The 23,959-nt window shown below is 39.5% G+C and overlaps 1 protein-coding gene across 10 annotated transcripts in view; it reads left to right on the top strand.

The window, feature by feature from the left end:
• Positions 1-23,959, top strand: part of LOC122342771 (calcium-responsive transactivator-like) — a 53,189-nt gene that overhangs the window by 11,992 nt on the left and 17,238 nt on the right. For 5 of the 10 annotated variants that reach the window (XR_006250648.1, XR_006250647.1, XM_043236869.1 and 2 more), the window contains exons 3-7: positions 10,706-10,790; positions 14,335-14,464; positions 14,684-14,851; positions 16,009-16,170; positions 21,580-21,681. Coding sequence is in view for 8 of the 10 variants with exons in the window: in XM_043236869.1 (XP_043092804.1) it covers positions 10,706-10,790; positions 14,335-14,464; positions 14,684-14,851; positions 16,009-16,170; positions 21,580-21,681 (647 nt within the window). In the remaining 2 variants the exon portion in view is untranslated. The remainder of the gene's footprint in view (positions 1-10,705; positions 10,791-14,334; positions 14,465-14,683; positions 14,852-16,008; positions 16,171-21,579; positions 21,682-23,959) is intronic. The other 5 variants (XM_043236866.1, XM_043236870.1, XM_043236867.1 and 2 more) reach the window with 3 other exon arrangements.

A 23,959-nucleotide genomic window follows, 5' to 3' on the forward strand; every position in this document is an offset into this window, starting at 1 on the left:
AAGAAGAGTCAGCAGAGGAACCAAATAAGCATAACCATTAAATTATTTGTTCTTACCTGTTTAGCCAATTACTATGTGGCAGCATGAGATATGAAGTAAAAAAAACACACACACAACAGCTACTGAAGCCATACATTTATTTATGAGCTGCACTCATAGCTTTTTTAACTTCGAGGATTTGGACTTTGTAATGTTCATGGTAGAGACAAAACTTGCTTGCATAAGTAGGTTGCAGCCAAAGATGCATAGGACTCCAAATGTAATGTTCTCATGGGGAAGACCACTGGGACATTGGCATTTATGTGGCAGAGACAGGATAAATTCAAAAGGGTGAGTATTTAATAAGGAAACACAGGAATCGGCAATCAGCCTTAAGATCAAACATAGGAAGCAACTCCAACACAAAAGATCTTTCCTGTTGAGGGTTAACCATTTGGCTTCTCATAGGTATTGTAAGTTTTTGTGGTCAGTAATGACCTCAAATGGATGTTTGGCTCCCTCCAGCCAGTGACGCCATTCCTCCAAGGCCAGTTTAATAGCCAGTTTCTCGATTATCTGAACTCACTGAATCTTTCTCCAAATTCAGGGACATTGCTGTAGAGAAGTGGAAATAATGGATGGAGTATTTGATTTCACCTTTCCATTGAGAAAGCACTACACTGGAGCGGCAATTTCATTTATAGTGGGCGAACACTGTCAGCTGCGCTAAATGCCAAAATTGGTCCAGCATGTGCAGTGTTGGTGAATCCTAAGAATCTTTGGAGTTGTTTCACTGAAGTTGGAACGGGCCAGTAGTGGACAGAGTCTACCTTCTTCACGAACTCCAGAGGGTGTTATTATATATCCCAGGAAGTGCATAGAAGGTTTATGGAATTCGCATTTCTCCACTTTCAGGTAGAGATGATGGTGTCGGAGGCGTTGAAGGACCTGGGTGACATGATTTCGGTGTTCTGATAAGTTGGGAGAATAGATGAGAATGTTTTCGATGTATATGAATTATTTTGTTCAATCTTGATAACAAGGTTTATTACTTCCACACATTCATGGGAGATTTGCGCAAAGTTCATGAAGTTCCGGAATACAGAAGGTGAGTTTGAGAGCCCATATGGCATAACCCGATACTCATAGTGCATGGCAGGAGTGATGAATGCTCCTCTTTCACTTGGCGCGCGTCAGTAGATACGGACACTTATAGGTGGTGGTGATCCCTTTATCTTTGAAGATGCAACTCACGTAGTTCCTCCAGTACCTCTGTCTTTCTTGGCAACAAAAAAAAAATGGAAGTGCCAGTTCAATCAGTTCTTCCCGCTGCGGATAAAGCATCGGCATAAAGCCTCCTGGATATACTCCTCCGTGGCCTCTTTACATCAACCAACTCATACACAGAGCACATTGAAAATGCTTGAGCTGAATGAGGAGGTAGGTATGTGGCTGCCGTTTTGCTGAAGATATCGAAATAGCTGTTATATTCGGGTGGAATGGCAGGGATAGAGTTACTCTTTAGATAGTGGTGGAGTGACCTTTTGTGTGTGAATGGGAATTGATGCTACGGATGATAGACGTTTCTTTTATGTATTCACGTCTGAATGGCTTACCCATCTCAGAACTTTTCCAGTCTTCCAATTGACAATGCGTTGGTGTTGCTCGAGTCAGGGTCGGCCCAGCACTACGTCCACTGTAGCATCCTCCAGAACCAGTAAGGTGATCTCCTCGGTGTGGAGAGTGGTGGCATACTGAATCGTACCATACCGTTGTGCAGGGGTTTGCTTTGAATGGTAGTGATGCGATATACTCTGGGATTTCAGTGACAGGGAATATGAAGGCTGACCAGGCTGACCAGCTCTAGAATCCACCAAAACCTTAACCGGGACGAGTTGATTTGAAATCCCATGTTAGCGTTTATATGGGGAATCAGAAGGAAAGAGTTGTAACACGGATGCCGGTTGTGATGACGGATGGGTTGACGGATGAGATGAGTTGGGGAGCATCTTAACCGAGATGGTTCCTGGCTGGTGAGGTGATAATGGTCAGTGAGCATCGGTTCTGGTGTAGGGAATGAGGCTGTCGTGAAGGGCTCTCTTCCAACAGTGCAAAAGCGTAGAACATACTCATGTATGGGGAGGTCTGCCTGCTGAAGTTGAAGGATTTCGTCATGCACTGAAATGCTTGTGGGGGGCTGGCCAAACACTTGCCTGAAATTCTCCAAAAAGTTCTCCAGCGAGTTTACTGAATGTTCATGTACAATAAAAATTAGTGTTCTATCGGTCTTTCCTTATAAAGAGCCCTCTAAGTTCTTAAAGACAGTTCAATCACAAACAGAGTAAACCATTACAGAATAAACAAGGGGGGTCTTTAACCAATGAATATATTAATCCAACATATTAAATATCTACTCAGGCATATCTTCAACTATTATTTAATTATTTAAATAATGGCATCCTCAGCCCCTAATTGTAAAGGTAGGCAAACTTTATCAATTATCACATTATCTTAAGTCTTTTGAGGTACAACTTGAATTATCGTCCAATCCATCTGCTCTTCATCTGAACACATACAATGAAGTGAATTTATTTCCATCTGCACCTTGCATAGACATCATAATCTTTGAACACGCCTGAAGGTAAGTTTGCTTGTTTCTTCATCAAAAACAGATGGTTAGGGGTCAAGGCAACAAGGTCGTTAGAGATTTTACTAATAGGCCTAATAGATCATTGATCATTGACTCCACCTCACAAAATAGTGTATGTAGGCCATCATCGTCCAATATCTGCTCTCTCAGTATGGAATTTGCACGTTTCTCACTGTGCAAATCTGACACTTCTGTGTACCGCCATGGTGAGATGCTCTAAGAGTGTTAAATATCCACTGAATTTCTCTTTTTAGCACCTCTTCTTGAATTGTTGTCTGATTCAAATTGTGCAATGTGAAGTTTGTTCCGTTATTGTATCTGATTACTGATAAAGGACCTCTTCCACAAATAAATCAGGGTATAGCATTGACACATGCATCAGTGGCCAGAGAAGGTGCAATTTCCAGATGAAAAGCTCTAACAGTGAGGCAGGTAAAGATTGCACCATATTTCTTGACCACAGAGCGTCCTCTTTTCACCTCAAACAGTCCAAAGTAATCAACTCCAGTATTACTGAATTGTGGTTTGTCAGAAAGCAGTTTATCATCTGGCAAGTCTGCCATCTTCAGTACACCAGTCTTTACATGTAGTTGTCTGCAGATAAGACATGCAAATATCATCCTTCTAACTGCAGAATTTGCTTGTGGAAACCAGTATTTCTGTCTTAACTTTGCTGTTTCGACTCAAGTGACTAATGCCTTGGTGGATGTGTTCAAGAATTATAGAGCATATATGGAGATATATTTATGCAAGATGAACTTTGTTTTTGCCAACCTAGGGGCCGAAATAGTTTAGTGATGGGTACTCGCGTCACCAACTCGCGACTTTATAATATTTGGAACATGTGGTACTTAAGGTGTGGTTATGAATACAATCACATAGGAGATTGGTGGGATCTTTAACTTGTAGAACCTGTTTCTGTATCATCAACACAAGGAAGACACAGGTGTAATAAAATCACAAAATACAGAATAAAGTGCATAAGATGCATGATAAAACATGGATATTGGATGTCAGAGCTACCTTATCTGGAAACATAAACTGTTGCTTTTCTGAAAGAAATAATGTGAAGTACCTTATTATTCATCTAGCAAATAACTGAAAGACTATCTGTTATCAGCTGCAGTCAGCTGTATAATATCTAATGTCAGTTAGAAAATTATATACTAATAATACACAACAATACCACGGTCTCTGGAAGAGGTTTGGATATGTGATAAGTGCATTCTCTGTGGTCAAGTGAGCAGTCCGGTGATGGTGACTTTATCCACTGGTTGCGCTAGCAACAATGCTGTTGGGAAAAGAGCAGGAATCTGTTTCAATAGCCTTGAACATGAAGCGCTGGAGGATGCTAATCTCCTGGAGCACCAAAGGGTCCTTAAATCTGGAACACGCAATTAAGGCCCTGGAGTATGTGCAGAAAGTCCTTGCCTGGAACACTCAACCAAAAGTACCTTGAAGTGAAAGTTTGCTCTCTGTAGTTTAACCTTGCTGCTTATTTCTGTATGTCTTCTGCCTCTTTGAGCTAGAGACCCAGAACTTCATAGATCCTCTTTGTCTGTGTAGGATGGAGACTCAGCACAGGCTGCATCTGTTGCTGTCTCGTTGTCGAAGACTTTGATTGAAGTCTGAAGGTAGATTATCTCTTTCCTCACAGGTTGGAGGTTTAGAACATGGTCGTATTTGTTGCTGCCTCAAAGGTGGAGACTCACAGGACTCAGACTCAGAACTGTTGATCTGCTGTTGTCTCACCCATGTGGGACCAGACTAAGAATGGTGGTATTCTGTCAACATCTTTTCCGTTGCAGTACTCAGACTTAGAACTGTATCTGTTGCTGCCTTCCTGTAACAGGTCTCAGACTCATTTTATTGGTTGTTACCTTTCTCTGTAGTGGGTGGTAGGCTTCAAATGGTTGTGTCTGTTAGTGTCTCACCCTTGCAGGCCCAGACACAGAACTGGTAAACTGTTTCTATCTCCTACCATGCAGACTCAGAACAAGGAGTATCTTTTGGAAGGGTACCTTTATTCCTTTCCAATGAGGAGGAGATTCCAAACTGGTGCTTTTCCATTTTCATGCTGTGATTGGCTGATTCCATCAGAGTGGGGACACGGAGTTGCCCCCACTTCTTTCTTCCTGTTGAACTTATTTGCATAGTCCTAACCAGGCAGAATCATACCAAAAAAACAAAACAAAAAAGAACTTGGGTTTAACAGTACAAATTTGAAATAATACAACATCTTTTAACATCCTTTCTCTATCACTGTATTCACAGAAAAAACAACACAAACATTTACTAGCAGGCAGTAACAAGAAGAAGAACGCTCTAAGAAAGGATAAACTGGCAATACTTCACGGTCATCACCTGGAGGGCCTCTGGATTTAAAGCCACCAAACAGGAAGTGAGTGTAGAGAAAGCAGAGGGGGTAGAACACAGTTAATATTCAGATGAGGGCTTCCTCTGCTGGTTAGGCATTACACTGACATGCACCTTTCCTTGTTGCAGCATTTTTATTTCTTCATGAAACTTCTGGTCCTGACTGTAACAAATTATATCCAGCTCAGCATTTTCCATATCCTCAATGGTAGATGTTCTTTCTTTCAAACCTCTTTCATAAGTATCCATTTCTTTATGTACCAGAATGTTTTATATATTGGGATCTCTTTTTGTTTAAATGATCCTTGTCTTTATCTCCTTCCTCTTGCGTTGGTGTGGTAATATTATTACAACTTTTTTTAGGTGATGCCAGCTTGAATAATAGCAAACAAGACAATCTAGATCTGCCTTAACCATCTAGTGCATATTGCATTTACAGTTGAAATCTTTTGGAGCTTAGTGTCGTCATCTGGAAAGGACATTACATTTTTAAGGCCTAACTGGCCACTCACATTGTGGCTTCAACAAGAAACTAGGTCTTTTGATCCGGTTTTCATTTTCACTTTTGTTTGCATTTAAGCCTTCTCAAAGCTTGGTCTGTAGGATTATCTGTCAAGCTTACATACGAGTGAGTGCAGTGTTATACACCCTGTTATACTTCTCCATTGAGAAAGTTTAGAAGTCTCTCTAATTAAATTTGATTTGCAACAAACGTCTTGAATCTTGTGTCTTGACCATAATATTGAGACATTTTCTATGTATCTCAACACAGTGGTGCTGTCAGTCCAAAAGTTAGACTCCTCAAGATCGGATTTGAAGATACTGTCTCAGCATCCTACCCATTTTGACTGTGATGGTGGCTGCTGTCAATTCCACTCCTGGAATAATGACCTGCTTGAGAGGTGCCACACTGGACTTTCCTATCATGAACATGCAGTTCTTTTGATAATGGTCATTTGTCAACAAGAGGTATTTGACAGTCCTGTATCCGTTCTCGCTAGCATCTGCAAAGTGATGCAACTGAAATTCCCAAACCCTGTTGGTTTAATACCTCTACTCACACTGAAGTATGCAAGCTTTCGCAGATCTTCCAGCCAGGACAGCCACTTCTCAGCCCTTTTCCATACAATCTCTTTATCCCATGCTATTTTCTCTATGCACTGGTCCCTCAGAATGAGCTTTGATGGTAGCACAGACCTTTACTTGCAAGAATGACTGCTTGTCATTCTTGCAATCATTCAATCATTCACAATTATATGCTTCTAATATATAAACAGTATGGTAAATGGGAGGTAGGGGGGTTGTGGGTAGTTTGAGCATGCTTGCAGAGCTGTAATGCCATGTATATATGTCCCCGGTTGAATAGAAGAATGGTAACTGTTGGCGATTTGATAGTTGACCTCAGCACTATGTCTACATAGCCTGACTGAGGTATTGCCGTGCTCTGGTCCTTTACATAATACACACATAAGCATGTGATCAGATGTTCAAAAAAGACCCACCCACCTCTGTAATAAAGACAGAGGTGTTAGTCCGTCCAAATTGGTACATAAAAATCACAGATGTCAGGTGAAAAAACTGAAATTCAAACGTAGCATAAAAGTTATTAATCAGACAATCTACTAATACTCTAATGTCTGCTAGTTGACGTGTAGTTGCAAAATGACTTACTGTTAAGAATGTCTAAAGTGGAATACGAAAATAAAGTGTTACCAAATATAATGTTCAGCAGTTCACTGTAAAAAGGAAATAAATAAAGATATACATTTGATCAGCTCTCAGTGTAAAATAGCAGTAACGTGGATTCACATACAATTCCTCATCATTTATTTCGGTTTTAAAATCTAGAAGTGGGCTTATCAGGTGTGTGTGTTAATAGGGTCGCTTCCCCTAATGCTGCATAGATAGGGATGGTAATTGATTCCACCATGTTTCTTAAGTGCTGTTTGGTTGCCTGCTAGTCCTTCTTCATCATATTAGGCCTGTTTGACACACAATCTGTAACAGTAGTGCTGCACAGCATGGTGTGAACAGATCACGATCATGAAATATGGACAGGTGGAGTACCAGCTTTAACATCTGCCACAGTCAGAGAAATCACCTGACTTAAATATTTTCATATCTTTATAGATTGTTTTGGAAAGAGGGGTAAGCAATAGACTCTTTGAAGCAACTGGCCAAGGTTTTGAAAGATGACATTCCACCACAGACTATTCAGAGATGGTATAAATCCACATTGCAGGCTACATTAAAACACCCCAATACAGAAATATTTCCCTCGTATTCACATGATCTTGTCTATGTGTTGGTAATATGGCAAACCAGGTCATAATCATGTCCTGTGATGATTGACAGCATGCCACATATGCTGTAGATGGATTCTGAGTTGTAAATAATCTAAAAGTCCTTAATGTGATATTCTAGGCTTTATCTCAATTAGGTTGTGGGAATGCATTTCAATTTGTTCTGGTGTGTCAACTGGGTTTCCATCCAACTATTTTGTTGCTCATTTTAAAATGCGCATAAGATATCCTGAATGGAAACACTCTCATGGCCAAAAATATCAGCACCCTTGGTAAATATGATCAAAGAAAAAAATGTATCAAAAAATCCTTTAAAAAAATCCTAACCACAATTATTGGCACCCTTACAAATTCAACACATTTTACAAATAGTAAAATATCTCTAAAGTATACTTCCATTCATAGTCACAATTTTTAGCACTCCAGGGTGATTATGGCTTCTTGTTTCACAGAAATATAAATAGGATGGAAAGCAAAGCTTACATTCCCTTAATCATCCATCACAATGAGAAAAAACAAAGAATATATTTCAGATGTGCAACAACAAATAGTTCACAAATTTGTGAAGTGGCTTCAAGAAAAGAGCTAGAGCAGTGAAAATGACCATTTCCGTCATCAGGTCAATAATTAAAAATGTACAGTCAACAACTGTCTGGAAGAGGACGTGTGTCTATATTGTCCTAATGCATGGTGAGGAGGAAAGTTTGGGAGGCTAAAGACTCTCCGGTAACCAAAGCTGGAGAATTGTAGAAAATAGTTAAGTCTCGGGGTCAGAAAACCTTAAAAAAAATTCACAACAAACTCCAGCATATTCAGTTATCAGACATGACTGGAACTTCAAATGGGACTGGCTTCTATGGTCAGACGAAAATGAAAAAGAGCTTTTTAGCAGCAAACACTCAAGAAAGGATTGGTGAACACGGGTAAGAATTATTGATTTTTTTTGATGATGTGGGCCTATATTTCTGCTGGAGGTCCTTGTTTAGACACATGGTATCATGGATTCTATCAAATGCCAACGGATTAAAAAATCAATAAGTGACTGGCTCTGTCAGAAATCTTATGATTCGCCATGTATGTCTCCCAAATGTACAATATCCAAACACAAACCTCAAAAACAACAATTAGCACAAAACCAAGCTTCTGATGTTGCCATTCCAGTCCTCTGTCCTTAACCCTGTAGAAGATGATTGAGGTGAATTAAAGAAAAGAGGCACCATGTGACACCTGGGTTTGGGTTTTCTGTTTCATGTTCTGTTTTCATGTCTGTTATTTTGAGGTTTTGTCACAATTCCTGTTTTGTTTTAAACACTAGGAAACACTAATGGAGAACCAAAAACAGGTGTGGAGCACAGGTAGAGACATATATACATATAATTATAGGGGTATATATACAGGGGTTGGACAACGAAACTTAAACATTGGCCAGTTTACTGTTGGATGTTTTAAGGCCTCTCGTGGGACCGCCACCTTAATGCGGTGAAGGTCTGTTGGGAATGTTTGGCAGAGACCCCTGTCAGGGAGGTCTTTAACTCCTGCCTCCTGCAGAGTTTTGACCAGATTTATGTCCTCTGCCTCCATTGTCGACACGATTGTTCAGAGCTCTGGCCGTAAAGTCTCTGGTGCCTGTCGTAGCAGTAACCCTCGAACCTGGTGTTGGACACCGGAAGCAAGGGATGCCATCAAGCTGAAGGAGTCTTATTGGGCCTGGTTGGCTCGTGGGACTCATGAAGCAGCTGATAGGTACCGGTGGGCCAAGCGGACCGCTGCCCGGGTGGTTGTGGAGGCAAAAACGCAGGTCTGGGAGAAGTTCAGTGATGCCATGGAGAAGGACTATCAGACCGCCTCAAAAAGGTTCTGGCAAACTGTTCAACGCTTTAGGAGGGGGAAACAGTGCCCTGCCAACACTGTATACAGTGGGGGTGGGAATCTGCTGACCTCAACTGAGGACATTGTCGGGTGGTGGAAGGAATACTTTGAGGATCTCCTCAATTGCGCCAACGCGTCTACCACATGAAAGTGAAGTTGAACATCTCCCATGGCCTGTACAGTTACCAGATCTAAATTTTAAATATTGATCCACTTTGGGGTGTTTTGGAGAAGCGAGTCAGGAAACGTTCTTCTCCACCAGCATCATGTAGTGACCTGACCACTATTCTACAAGAAGAATGGCTCAGAATCCCTCTGGCCATTGTGCAGGACTTGTATCTGTCATTCCCAAGATTAACTGATGCTGTACTGGCCACAGAAGGAGGCCCTACACCATACTAATGAATTATTGTGGTCTAAACCAGGGTTTCAGTTTCATTGTCCAACCCCTGTGTGTGTGTGTTTGTGTATATATATATATATATATATATATATATATATATATATATATATATATATATATATATATATATATATATATATGTATGTACATGTGCAGATGTATAGAAATACAGATTCATCACCACTGTGCACAAACTATACAGTAGATGGCAGTAATACTAATGAGAAAGACTAAGGTTGTCTCTTGTCATGTATTGATGTTGTAACCTGCTGTCAGTTTGTTTCCTGAGTCTAGTTTGTTTCTTGCCATGCCAAGTCAAGTGTGTTTCAACTCAAGTGTGTATTTTGTTTGGATTTTGGATTTCACTTGTAATTAAACTGCTCTTTTAGTGGACACTTGTTACATACCAATAAGAGTCTGAAGTGATTCTGGATGAAGAAATGATCTTTGATCTCCTGTCAGGTGATCTCTAACTTCATCAGGCATAACAAGAGAACATTTAGGGCTGTTGAACTGTAAAATGGAGTGCATTTAATTGTGGCCAATGTGTATTAGAGAAAAATATTTATTCATTATCGTATTTCTCTCCATTTTAATTTCTTATTGTCCAATGGAAGGTTAGAATTGTTTAAATAAAATATCAAAAGGATGAACAATGCAGATTAATTTTCACAGCCACCTTGGTCATATTTACCAAGGTGCTGATATTTTTGGCTATGACTGTAACTACCCAAATGAACGTGAGATGAAGAGAGTGTGGTAACGAATGGGAATAGCAGTTTGAGCCATCATTTTGTGCGCTGTAGACCTGAGTCATGGAAGACGCCGTGTGAGGGAGAGACACTTGTAATTCACAACTATCAACAGTTTTTATAGGACCTTTCTTCTATATTCAATGGGAAAGACAAATATGTTGTTGCTAAACAAGAGTACTTTGAACACATTGTATTATTATTATTATTATTGCTCTGTTACAGCAAATACAGTTTTTTTTCAGAGCATCATGACTAAGCGGCCTCCTTCGAGGTTTTTTTTAAAAATGCGCATAACAAATGCTAAACATTTTGGATGGAAACTCAGCTCATTGGCTTGCTTTTACCAATGATGTCTCTTGCATCTTCCCAGGTATCAGCAGATATTGCACAGAAACTTGGTCTACCTAGCAACAATAGCAGACTCTAATCAGAATATGCAGTCTCTGTTACCAGCGGTATGTTATGACTGGAAGCTTTAACAGCTTTCTTTCTTCCTTTCTTTCTTTCCTTCTTTCTTTGTCATCATTTTAGAAAAAAAAATGAAAAAGACACAACACAAAACTTTATATCAAATCTATGCAACATGATGCTAATATCATAATAATAGGTACTCAGACATGTTGGTATTGCGATTGATCAGCCATGTTAATCCAAAATTACACTAGTGACAAGTCTTGGGTATTCGATAGTCTTTGATAGAATATCTGTAATAGCTCAACACATAGCAAGAGAGGTGTTACCACCAACATGACATAGCACTTTAATTGAACAAATCTTTAAAGATCGCAAACACTAACATGATTCTATTTCTATTCCTATATTCTTTGAATCATAAAAGAACACCGATTCATCCAACAGTGAAAATATATATCTTGACTAAGTCATTTAGTTTTCAAATGTTTTTTCTTCTGAATAATAAGAGAACAACAATATTCTTTGGAGAAAAAACCCCTCAGTTTATCCAGAATAATGCAGTTTTATTTTGCACACAAGCACCACTTAAAGAGTCTAGTTACCTATTTTAATAACAATAACAACTCTTGAGTTTAAATTTGAAGTCTGAGTTGACTTACAGAGAGATTGAAAGATATTTCTGAGCGGCTGAATTGTGCTCATTTGAGTAGGTTGATTCTGAGTTTAGCGTGCGAGGCCATGATCAGTGGAACGCTGAAATTACGATTCATTACTGCAACCGCTCTCCCCAAAAATACGTCTGCACTCATACTTCCCTCAGTGCATAACTTTAATTCACAACACGTTCGTACACACATGGGCTTGTTCTTAAACTTGTTATTCTGTGAGTGAATTTGGAGTCTTCTAAATGAGCGCCACGTGCACAAGGTTTGTAATTTGCAGAATACATGCCCAAACCAGCTGCGTATAAGGACTTTCCTTAAACCAGCACTCATCCAGAGGATAACAAAGAAAAAGAACTTTAATGATAATGAACATGAGGTTTTGCTGTCTGAGGTGGAAACCAAAAAAAAGTGCCATTTAAAAGTGTATCCACTGGCGTAAACTGAACAGGCATTCGTCCCTCTCAGCAGACTTTATTAGGAAAGCTACACACCTATCTATATAAGACTTTACATCTTTTGCATGTCAGAGCAAATAAGAATCATGAGGTCAAAGGAACTGCCTGAAGAGCTCAGAGACAGAATTGTGGCAAGGCATAGATCTGGCCAGGGAACACAAAAATATTCTGCTGAACTTAAGGTTCCTAAGAGCACAGTGGCCTCCATAATTCTTAAGTATAAGGCCTGAAAATGGCTGTCCACCAGCGTTTACCATCCAACCTGACAGAACTGGAGAGGATCTCCAAGGAGGAATGGCAGAGGATCCCCAAATCTAGGTGTGAAAAACATTTTTCCCAAAAAGACTCATGGCTGTATTAGATCAAAACGGTGCTTCTACTAAATACTGAGCAACTTAAATAATTGTAGCAAATGGCTGCAATATAACAAAGAGTGACAAGGGACCAAAAGTAATCAGACAATTGGCTTCTCAGCTGTTACATGGCCAGGTGTGTGTTATTCCCTCATTATCCCAATTACAATGAGCAGATAAAAGGCCCAGAGTTCATTTCAAGTGTGCTATTTGCATTTGGAATCTGTTGCTGTCAACTCTCAAGATGAGATCCAAAGAGCTGGCACTATCAGTGAAGCAAGCCATCATCAGGCTGAAAAAACAAAACAAACCCATCAGAGAGATAGAAAAAGCATTAGGAGTGGCCAAAACAACTGTTTGGAATGCACCGGTGAGCTCAGCAACACCAAAAGACCCGGAAGACCACAGAAAACAATTGTGGTAGATGAAGAATTCTTTCCCTGGTGAAGAACAACAATTGGCCAGATCGAGAACACTCTCCGGGAGGTAGATGTATGTGTGTCAAAGTCAACAATCAAGAGAACACTTCACCAGAGTGAATACAGAGGGTTCACCACAAGATGTAAACCATTGGTGAGCCTTTAGGCCAGGTTAAAGTTTCCCAAACGACATCTAAAAAAACCTTCACAGTTCTGGAACAACATCCTATGGACAGATGAGACCAAAATGGGAAGAGAAGAGTATGGAGAAAGAAAGGATCTGCTCATGATCCTAAGCATACCACCTCATCAGTAAAGCATGGTGGTGGTAGTGTCATGGCATGGCCATGTATGGCTGCCAATGGAACTGGTTCTCTTGTATTTATTAAAGGTGTGACTGCTGACAAAAGCAGCAGGATGAATTCTGAAGTGTTTCAGAGAATATTGTCTGCTCATATTCAGCCAAATGCTTCAGAACTCATTGGATGGTGCTTCACAGTGCAGATGGACAATGACCCAAAGCATACTGCAAAAGCAAACAAAGAGTTTTTGAAGGGAAAGTGGAATGTTATGCAATGGCCAAGTCAATCACCTGACCTGAATCCAAGTTACACATTGTTATTGAGCAGTGCTATAGTAACACAGCTGGGAAAATAGATTGTAAAAGTGATATGTTTTAAAAAAGTCATGAGGTGGTAAAAGGGCAAAAGGTATGATAAATGATACAAAACTCTTCTGAAATTAATCTAAGTGATAATAGAAGTAAAAGAGAAAATGCTAGTTTCTGTTTTATTTAGTTCCACCATTTTTGCTGATCTTTGTTTTATTTAAACTGTATTTTTCCATTATTTTTCCATCAAGATTTACTTGTTTCATACGTACTTGTTTACTACGTTTCATAATTATTTGTTCCTCATTCTTTACAGATTTTTATTTTTGCATACCTACTTAAACTTTATGGGTTTTTTTTTATTTTATATTAAGCATATAGCATGGTGTATTTTTATCCATTTGTTAATAAAAATCTGTTGTTCTTTCATATTGCTGATAATGTAAAAGTGAAAGTAAAATATGCACGGCTCCTTTTTTAAACTTGACTATGTAAAATCAAAAAGACAGTGAGGTAAAGAGGGACAACTCAAACAAACTAAAAGCAAACAACTGCTTTTTGCAGAATTTGCAGAAAAAAAGATAGTGAAAGTAAAACAGCATTTACAGGCCATTAAAAGTGAAGGAAAAACTCAAACGACGATACCGGTATTAACAGTGTGTTTACACATGGATTAACCTCACCATCACAACCCTAACATACAATGACCTGGAAGACCAAAGAAAACAACTGTGGTGGATGAAGAATTCTTTCCCTGGTGAAGAAAACACTCCTCGCAACAATTGGCCAGATCGAGAACACTCTCCGGGAGGTAGATGTATGAGTTCTGCCTCCACTTAAAAAACAAGAAAAAAACTAACTTTGGTTTATATGTTTGTAAATGAAAATGAGATGTGTGACGAGCAGCTTAATATGGATAACTGAACATGTTTATTAAAAAAGGGACATATATGGTGCACAGTTAGAATTGCTAAAAATAACAAAAGGATTGATTAGTTTCTTACTTTTTTGTCTTTATCTGTTCTTTATCTGTTCTTTACCTCTTCTGTCTTTTGTCTTTCTATTGCTTTGTCTTCACTTTAGCCTCCCAACCCCAATCTAAACATAGGACCAGGTGGCGGAGGTCAGTCTCTGCACGCTCAGGCTAATATGAATGATAATATGGCCACTGGCTTGCCACCCACCTCACTAATGCAGAGCCAAATGAGCAATGGTGAGATCCTCTCTGCATCTGAGAAGCTCTTACGTGCCTGTGCTGTGCTTGAGTTTGCTTATGTCTTTGTAAAAATAATTTTCATCATATGCGCTTACTGTTTTGACACACACCCCTTGCCTGGCTCTTAACAACACTATGTGCGCTTTGATTTGCTATGTTTGTGTGGTGGTGTTTTGATGAACTGAATGTGTGCTGACTATGAGTGTGTGTTGTCAGGCCCCAGCCACGGCTTCACCCAGCAGCAGCCCAGCACATCCATGAGCCTGCCTGCCAGCAGTCATGGCACGGGGCCTGGGTACAGCCACTCGGCACACACCTCTCAGGGTCAGGTGGCCTATTCATCCATGGCCTCTCGTGCCAACCTCAACATGCAGTCCAGCCAAGGTGAGCCCGGGATGGAGCTCACCTGAAAGTCCCATCCAGAAATCAATGTAATTGGACAAGAGAATGGGGTGTGAGGGCTTAAAGGAAAGCTAATTCATAAATAATTTGTCACGTATGGTAGGTATATAGAAATATTTTGCATAAAGCCCATTTTAGTCATATACATATTACAGATCAATCAATGACCAATTTAAACATGCATCAGATATGTGTCTCTCTTTTAGTGATTTATACCATCCTGCGCACATGGTGAGTGTGATTTCACCATGTACAAGATGTTCCTGGTTCCTGGAGCAACATTCCAATCAACCAATCAGATTTGAGGGATTATTGTTCAGGAAATATCTGTTTTAAGCTTATGATCAGGTTTAGGTGCTTCTACACCCTTGTTAATCAGCATTCATTTCCCACTGATATTAGGAACACATTTTAGCCAGGGATTGGGAGAAGTCTATATAGTTGGACAGTTATGTTGATCCGGGATCATGTCTGACTTGGCAAAATCACGGACCGTAGTGACATAAAATTCTACACAATGTGTACAGAACTGAACTGAACAACTAGTTCTTCATGACAGATTTAAACATGCATCAGACATGTGTCTCTCTGTATGTTTGTGGTGCAAGAAAACCACCGTGAAAGTGGTATGAGCTTTGACTTATTAATGTCAAATCTTACTAGAAAAAGCAGCAAACATGAACAAGCACATGATAAACAGATAAATCCAGATGCTTAATCTTAAAATATTTCCACTTGCTTAAGGTCATAAATGTAAGGTAAAATGTAGCCTGATTCGAATTTAACAAAGACATGTTCTTGACAGGTTTCTACTTTTGCTACTGTTTAGAAATATCTCTCTCAAACACATTCAGTTCATCAGCAGGGGCTGCTCCCTTCCTCTGACTTTTGATTTAATCTTCTTTTTAGACATGCTTTAAATCTTTAAAACCCTGAAATGCTGCCCTCTGTCCCTAACTGACAGTGTTTCTTTCTTGATTCTAGCCCAGCTTCTTTTGATTCTCAAAAACTGTACAGCAACATTTTAGTCCTGAATATAACTTTATATAAATGGATGTAAATATTATTTTTTGAACACAAGACTTTTGTTTACAGTGTCATTTCAATGTTGCAATGTTTGTGGTGCTGGTTCCCATTAGTTTCTATGATGCATCAGCAAGGCATTGGACCCCATTACTCATCCACCTCAGCAGGGGGTCAGCACTACCAGGGCCAGCAGACGGGAATAATGGCACAGGGAAACCAGGGGAACAGCATAATGTCACAAAGACCAATGGGAAATTATCGTGTCCCACAACAAGGTAAGGACTGGCACCATTATTTTATTCAGCTAGTTCGTTTTTTTTCTGCTGCTTTCCTATGTTACCTGAAGCTTGATAGGGTTATGTTTAATTGTGCTGTAGATTTGCAGAGGTGAAATCGCAAGTACAATTCAACTTTTTTCCTTTGATGCAATGACATTGATTTCAATACTTTTTAGAAAGTAAATGAATTCTGGACAAAAGGATGATGATCTGTTATTTCACTTAAGTCAGTGTAGTTTGGGAGCGATAAATGCATTTAAATGTCGAAGCACGGCCCCAAATGACATCCAACAAGTGCCAAATGTGAATAAAAATTTGCCTTTACAAGTTTTTTTTCTAACAATGTCTGGAAACAGAATTTTACAACTGATAAAGAATGTGCCAAGAATGTGTTGTAATTATATAAATATTGTGGTGGGAGGAGCAAACGCCAGGTGGTCACCCCCCACATAGGAGTGCTTACCTTTCTCAACCACGCTCCAACGGTTGGAGTGGGTGGGGCAGGGATTCCTCTCCAGGCAACTCCCCTCTCGCACCGGGACAGAGAAACCGGGAATTAGTCAACAAGCTCTACCAACCACCGTGTAAATGACAGTAAAAGCAAATGTCACTTACCCTATTTGGTTCGCTGGGAGTGAGTCTCTGTTGTTCCTCCATCCCGGCATGGGTTGTCTCCTGACTTTGCCCAAACGGCCCACAAGAGGATGGACAGAAACCAAACAACTTTCCAATTTTGTAATGAAAATGGTTTATGAAGTCCTTGACAACAAAAGAGAAACACAACAAAGCAACACAAAAGACAAAAAAATGCTGATATAGGGTATTGTGAAAAACTTTTTGAAAAAATGCAGGAAGGGTAGGAATAGCCAACACCTTTGCAAAATGTTACTCCAACTTGCATCTCCAAGAATGGAGACTTTGTCTCAATACTGACAATGAAAACTGACAAGTGGAATTGGCATGTCTAGCCACTTCCCATACAAACAGGTATATTAGATGGCTGCATGCATACATACTTTCAGGTTAAAGGTATAGTTTACTTGAGTTCAACTGAGATTGCAAATAGCGTCAATGGTCCGATTTAGAGACTAGTGCCCTTCCACTTGCTCCTTTTGTCTTGTAGGCCAAGGTAGTGGCCAAGTAGTAGGGCAACCTTGGCTTGGAGACAGCCTTTTCTTTCTGCTGACTTCCAAAGCAGATAAACAAGTTCAGGGCATAAGCCTGCCTAGTAGAGCTGGCTGTAGCCTGAATGATAATGTTCATCACTGTCTGTAATAGGCCACTTAAGTCTGCCATGTCCCATCCAGGAGCCACACGTGGAGGTTCCAGAAATATAGAGAGACGTGCCAAATGGCACCCCATGCCTGAGATAGGAGGTCCTTCATCAGGGGGATTTACCAGGGAGCAGCATCAGGTTTGAGAACCAGCTATTGGTAGGCCAGCAGGCCACAGTCATCAAGACCTGCTTCTTTTTCTTCTTGATGCAATGTGGTTCAAAGGGGGAAATGTGTACTTGAGCAGACTCCAGGGCTTGCCATATGACAATGCATCTATGCTGGGTTGGGGGATGTGCTAATTTGGGCCTTTGTTAGGAAATAAAACAGAGCCATTGGAAGAGAAAAGATTAACCGGACTGCCTGGGGGTGGTCTTTTAGGAACATAAGCTGTCGTGGGAGTGCATCAGATGTGTTTTGCACCGCAAGATACATGGTCTTGATGGTTGATGTATCTGGATGATCGCGTGCTTGCCATTAATCAGTGGCTCCAACCAATGTAAGGCAAGGAGCTTGAGCTAGCATCTCAAGGTAATTGTCGTGCCACTGCTTTGGAGGTCTTTGCTTAGGGGCCAGAGATTGTACGCCCTCTCCATGCGACACGCCATCACCCCAGCTCAATATGAAGGCATCTGTTTACAAAGCAACATGCCTCAACAATTGTTCTAATGACAGTTGTCTTGGCCATAGAAAAACAAAGTTTTACCATGGGCTAAATAATAAATAAACAGTGTAAAGATCACCCACCCATACCATGTCCATCCTGGGAATTGGCTGTGCAGCCAGTGCTGAAGTGATCTCATATGCATCAGTCAAGCTTCATGAAGATGAAAAGAGATACTCTGCACAGAAAAGAGCTTTATCAGTTTACCCAAAGCTTCAAATGGTTGAGGTGCCTGAGCATCAAGTCCCCATGCTAACACAACAGATCTGATGAATGAGTTAACTGAAGCAAGTTGTTTATGAGCAAGATGAGCATACTATGCAACTGGTATGCAACCAAAGAAACACTTTGTGTTGAGATCGATTGCTGCAATCTTATGGACAAATGTATTTAAAATGTATTTCTGCATCAACATCTTGAATGGGAGCTTGTTTAGGGTCTGATTCTTACTGCAAACATTTGGGCCATGTAACTGATTTGGAGATATTCTTTTATTATTGCAGTTTTAGAACACAAGGCTGTAACATACAACATACAAGGGTGTAATGCCAAGGCATCAGAGGGAGCCCTTGCTTGAGTACTACCTGGGCTCAGCCCCTCTGCTTCTTCTCTTCTCACTTCCTTTTTGAGGGCTTTATAACCAAAGGCCTTCCATGTGCCATTTGTGAAGTATTGCCAGTCTCTTATTGAGCGTTCTACCTGTTATTTCTGTCTACTGTTCTTGTGTATGATCTTTACATTTAAAGATCATTCACCATGCAGTTTATATAGGATGTTTCTCTATACTCAGATTAATGCTTCCATACACATTTTTCTAAAAATGTTATTATATCCTTTCATGTGACAACACTGAAGGAGTGACACTCTGCTACAATGTACAGCTTTTATTGCTGTCCCCTCAACATAGTTCAACACAGCCATTAATGCCTAAACCGATGGCCACAAAAGTGTGTACACCCCTAAGAGAAAATGTCCAAATTGGATGCAGTTAGCCATTTTCTCTCCCTGGTGTCATGCGACTTGTTAGTCTCAGGTCTGTTAAATTTGGTGTTATTTCTCTCTCTCTCCCGTACTAAGAATTGCTCTACATAAGGGTGGTGAAGGTTATAAGATTGTCAAGGCCCTGAAAATGAGCTGCACGGTGACCAAGACCATACAGCGGTTTAACTGAATAAGTTCCATTCAGAACAGGCCTTGCCACGGTCGACCAAGGAGTGTCAGCCTGTCAGTGCTCAGACCATACGCTGTACACTGCATCAAATTGGTCTGCATGTCTAAAGATTATGCACAAGAAAGCGCTGCAAACAGTTTGCTGAAGACAGTCAGACTAAGTACTAAAAACATGGATTACTGGAACCATGTCCTGTGGTCTGATGAGTCCAGAGGCCCTGGTCGAAGGTTTAATGCATGTTCGTGCATGTTTCCTTGCGCTTTTGAATTGATCAGAATTTAGTTTCGATTTTGTCCAAAAGATTCAAATGGTTAGCCCTCGCCATACCATGTGTTAATTATGCTCTGTCCTGCCACAATACCGTGGACACACTGGACTACACATTAATCTACTCAACAGAATAATAGAGTTTGGAATAAGTCAACTATAACAATTTGTTATTATTAATCAGGTAAAGTTGTATCATGCCAATTACACAAACATTTAGAAGCCAGTTTAGACTTAAGTTTATGTCAATACAAAACATCAATTTCTCAAAGATAAATCTAGAGTAAAAGATGCATACCTGACCTTTAGAAAGTACATAGTGTGGTCTATGGAGACACATACATACTACGCGCCGATCTGGCTACAGAATCGCGCCTTGTCATGTTTTGTCATTCTCCTTATATACTCAGACCAGACAGAGATCTTAAGATCAGACACATGGCATATAACGCCTTATTCTTAATGAACCTTAAGCCAACTCTTTTGGGCAGAAGGAGGGGAAGCAGGAAGAGCCAAGGTGAAGAGGGAGAGAGAATGTTGTTTGCTCTCTTTTTGAAATTCTTCGTTTCCCTTCTCAGATTAGTTTTATTGCATGGAAGTTTTTTGGTTTACTTTCCTTAAGAAGTAAATTTGCTCCTTTCAAAAGTTATTATTCATGTAAAGGTGATGCAAATAGACAATACCCTTCTCCATCCAGGCTTTATTAACAAGAGGGACTTTATTGTTGGTGAAGTCTGTATTGTTCCATATTGGTGTGTGCTAATGTACTGAAAAGGGATGGCCTATCATTTTATGTGAGTTCCATCAAGCTCTTAGTGTTGTCTGGGTTGCAATATTATGAAATAGATCATGGTTATTGATGGTGTTGCAATCGTTGCAAGTGTGATATTGGAATTTCCCTATATCAAGTTGTATCAATGGGTTTTGAAGGTGATTGTTATTAATGTAATTAAGTGTTAAGTGTTATAGGTGTGCTGCCAGCAATTCTAGGTTTCTGGATTTACAATAAAATAGTTTATTGTGCTGTTAAGTGTATTGAACAGTTTTCTTGGTAGGTTGTTTCGGGATCATTGGGCATAAATATTTTCAGTAAAAAAGACATATTATGGCTATTTGTCCAATAATGCTGGAGTAAAAGCCCCTCCCACAATTGTTAATTGACACTGCAGTCTTACATAGCAGTTGTCATTTACTCCTGACAAGACTCAGGAATTAACATTACTTTAGTTTCTGACGAAAATATATGCCCCCAATCTACCTAAATACATTTGTTCGTGTGAATCATTCATGATCCACCCTCACCTACAGATAAAGTAAGAATAGATTTTTTTTGTTTTAAATGAATCTTTGCAAATTGCTTTTCATAATAATAAAGTTATGAAGTTTGGCAGCTAAGGTCTAAAGAAGACAGAGTGTCACCCCAAAGAAAGAGAGGGGCGGGGTCAGCAGAGCTCATTAACAAAACTATGGAGCTAATATTATGACAAAACAATTTGTATTTGAATTGTGTAATATATATATATATATATATATATATATATATATATATATATATATATATATATATATATACTATAATTGAGAAATTTTAACTAAAGTATTGACTTTTCATAAAGAAAAGTGGAAAATGGGCATCCGATGACCCCTTTAAAGAAATAATAGCAGCAGCAGTAGTAATAATAAAGGTTATTAAAGAATAAAAAAACTAAATACACAGCACAGATCATAAATCTACATTTTTCATGTCATTCTGCCTTGGTTTTTTTCCTCTTTGTTTGGAGTGAGGGGGTTACTATGACTTTGGCATCATTTTTATATTTTATTCTAAATGATTGCTTACACATAGGTCTTATTAAGGACTTGTTTCAACACTGTCAACACACTTGAATTTAGAAAGATCCCAAAATATCCTTTGCCTGCTGCTTTGGCTGAAATATATATTTAGCACACAACAGACGCAGACAGTCCATTCTTCCGACGCTGCTGTCAGATCGGCTGCTTAACCAACCCTGGTGTCGCCTGTCTTACAGGATCAGCCCCGCAGTACATGGGCCAGGAGGAGTTCTACGGAGAGCAGTATGGACACACTCAGAGCTCCAGCGAGCCTGTTAGCCAACACTATTACTCAGATGGTAACCAAGCTCTCATCTAGAATTTTTTCTTCATTTTGTCATTCATTTGATCATTTCATATCATGTCACAACCCTGTCTATATTCTGAATCTTCCAGTCATGTCTTTGAAGTCTTTAATATATTTTTTCCACATAAAATATGACTATACAGACATGAGAACAAGCTTCCGTAAGAGTGCCTTCATCGCTTTGTTGTTGCTGGGATAAATGACTTGAGGCTTCTGATGCACACATCCAAAAATCTGTTAAACGGGTGTTTGATCAAACGAAAACTTAACTGAAATGAAAAAGTTTTATTTACTTTTTGCTCTGAAGTCACCTTTATTTATAGAGCTTTTTGTCAAAGCACCTAACAGTATCAAATTGGAGAAGAGAGTATCAGTTCTATATAAAGATAACATTAAACACTCAAGTTTCTAATTTTTAGTGATACCATGATCCAGATCAGTTCAGTTTAATATCACTGAAAATTTAGCAAGCAAGCCAGAGATGACAGAAAAAGAAACCTTGGGAGAAACCAGGCTCAGTACCCAGATGAAACCCACAGGTCAATTCTAACCACAGCAAAGATTGTGTAGAGGACTCATCTGGTTCCCGTGGTCTTGTCCCAATGACCGTCGAGATCTGGGGCTGATCTAGGTGTCCTGGTCTCCGCTGACGATCAGGGCTGTAGACGTTATCTCTTGGTGCTGATCCACTCATCTGGATACGGACTGGATTCAGGTGGCTACAGTGACCTCGGAATAAGAATATTAACGTAGATGTCATTCTTTTTACGATGTCATAAGTACATTGTGTTTTAGGAGTAGTGTTCCCGGTTCCAGCTGATCTAATTAATGCTGGCTAAAAATCCTTTAACGGATTTGAATAATAAAAGTGTGTTAGTGTGTTATGTGTAGGCTAGGTTAAAGAGATATGTTTTTGAAATGGAAGACCTACAATGAGGCAGGTTTAACTTCATATTGACAATGTGTTTCCAGTCTTTTAGCATCAAAATGATTATATAACCTTTTATAGATATGAACAGAGAAGCCTGTGAAAAAAAAACCAACAACCTAAAACTTAAACTTTCATTGAAGTAAAATGGAAACAAAGTAAAATCTCATTATAAAGGAAATCTCTCTAATATACATTGGCCATAATTAATGGCATCCCTTTATTCAATACTTTTCGCAACCTTCTTTTGACAATTCAGCAGTTCAGATTTTTCTCCTATAATGCCTGAATAGTTTGAAAAAGAATACCTGATAAGAGTTTAGAGACTATTTTTTGATACAGATTTTCCAGCTGTGATTCTTTGGCCAATTAAACTATCCTTCTCACATTTCACAGCAGACGTGCAGGACTAGTATTGAGGAGCTAAACCATTCAGGGCTTTATAGGTTATTAATATGATTTTAAAATCTATCTGATGTTTGATAGGGAGCCAGTGCAGTGTTGACAGAACCGGGCTAATATGATCATACTTCCTAGTTCTAGTAAGGACTCTAGCTGCTGTGTTTTGGACTAGCTGAAGTTTGTTTATCAAGCGTGCAGAACAACCACCCAATAAAGCATTACAATAATCCAACCTAGAGATCATAAACGCATGAATTCATATTTCTAAAAACATGGTTTTCAAATGAAAGATTTTCATCAAACAACACACCCAGGTTCCTAACTGAACAGCCATCAAGTGTTAGACTGTGTTCTAGATTATTACATGTGGGGTTTTTAGGTCTAATAATTAGTGCATCTGTTTTGTCAGAATTTAGCAATTAGAAATTGCTCAATTCTGTTCTTTTTAATCAACTACCAAGAAGAAATATAGATCATCAGAATAGCAGTGAACGCTAACACCATGTCTCCTGATAATATCTCTCAGAGGTAACATGTAAAGTGTGAAAAGTAATGGCCCTAGCACTGAGCCTTGAGGTAGAGACCTGCGCGGGACAGATTTTTCAGTCCCGCTCCCGCAAGGTTCTGTCCCGCTCCCGCAACAATATAGATTATTTTTTTCCCGCTCCCGCCCGCAATATTCAAGTTTTGTCCCGCTCCCGCCCGCATGTAAACATTAAAACTGTGCACACATGACGCTTTCAGACCTGAAGTTCCTGACTTGTGGCTGCTGTATGCGAGTATTTTGCTGCATTTGTCGCAGCTCGCAAAGGGAAGGTGCTTTCCATACCGTCACATACTATAGAAAAACATTTCCAAATATCGTATTTCCCTTTGTTTGGCTTTGTAGTTCTGTATGTTCCTTTCTTTAATAATGAACTAATATCTGTAGCACTAAGCG

Source organism: Puntigrus tetrazona, chromosome 4, assembly GCF_018831695.1.
Source record: "Puntigrus tetrazona isolate hp1 chromosome 4, ASM1883169v1, whole genome shotgun sequence".
Taxonomy (NCBI): Eukaryota; Metazoa; Chordata; class Actinopteri; order Cypriniformes; family Cyprinidae; genus Puntigrus; species Puntigrus tetrazona.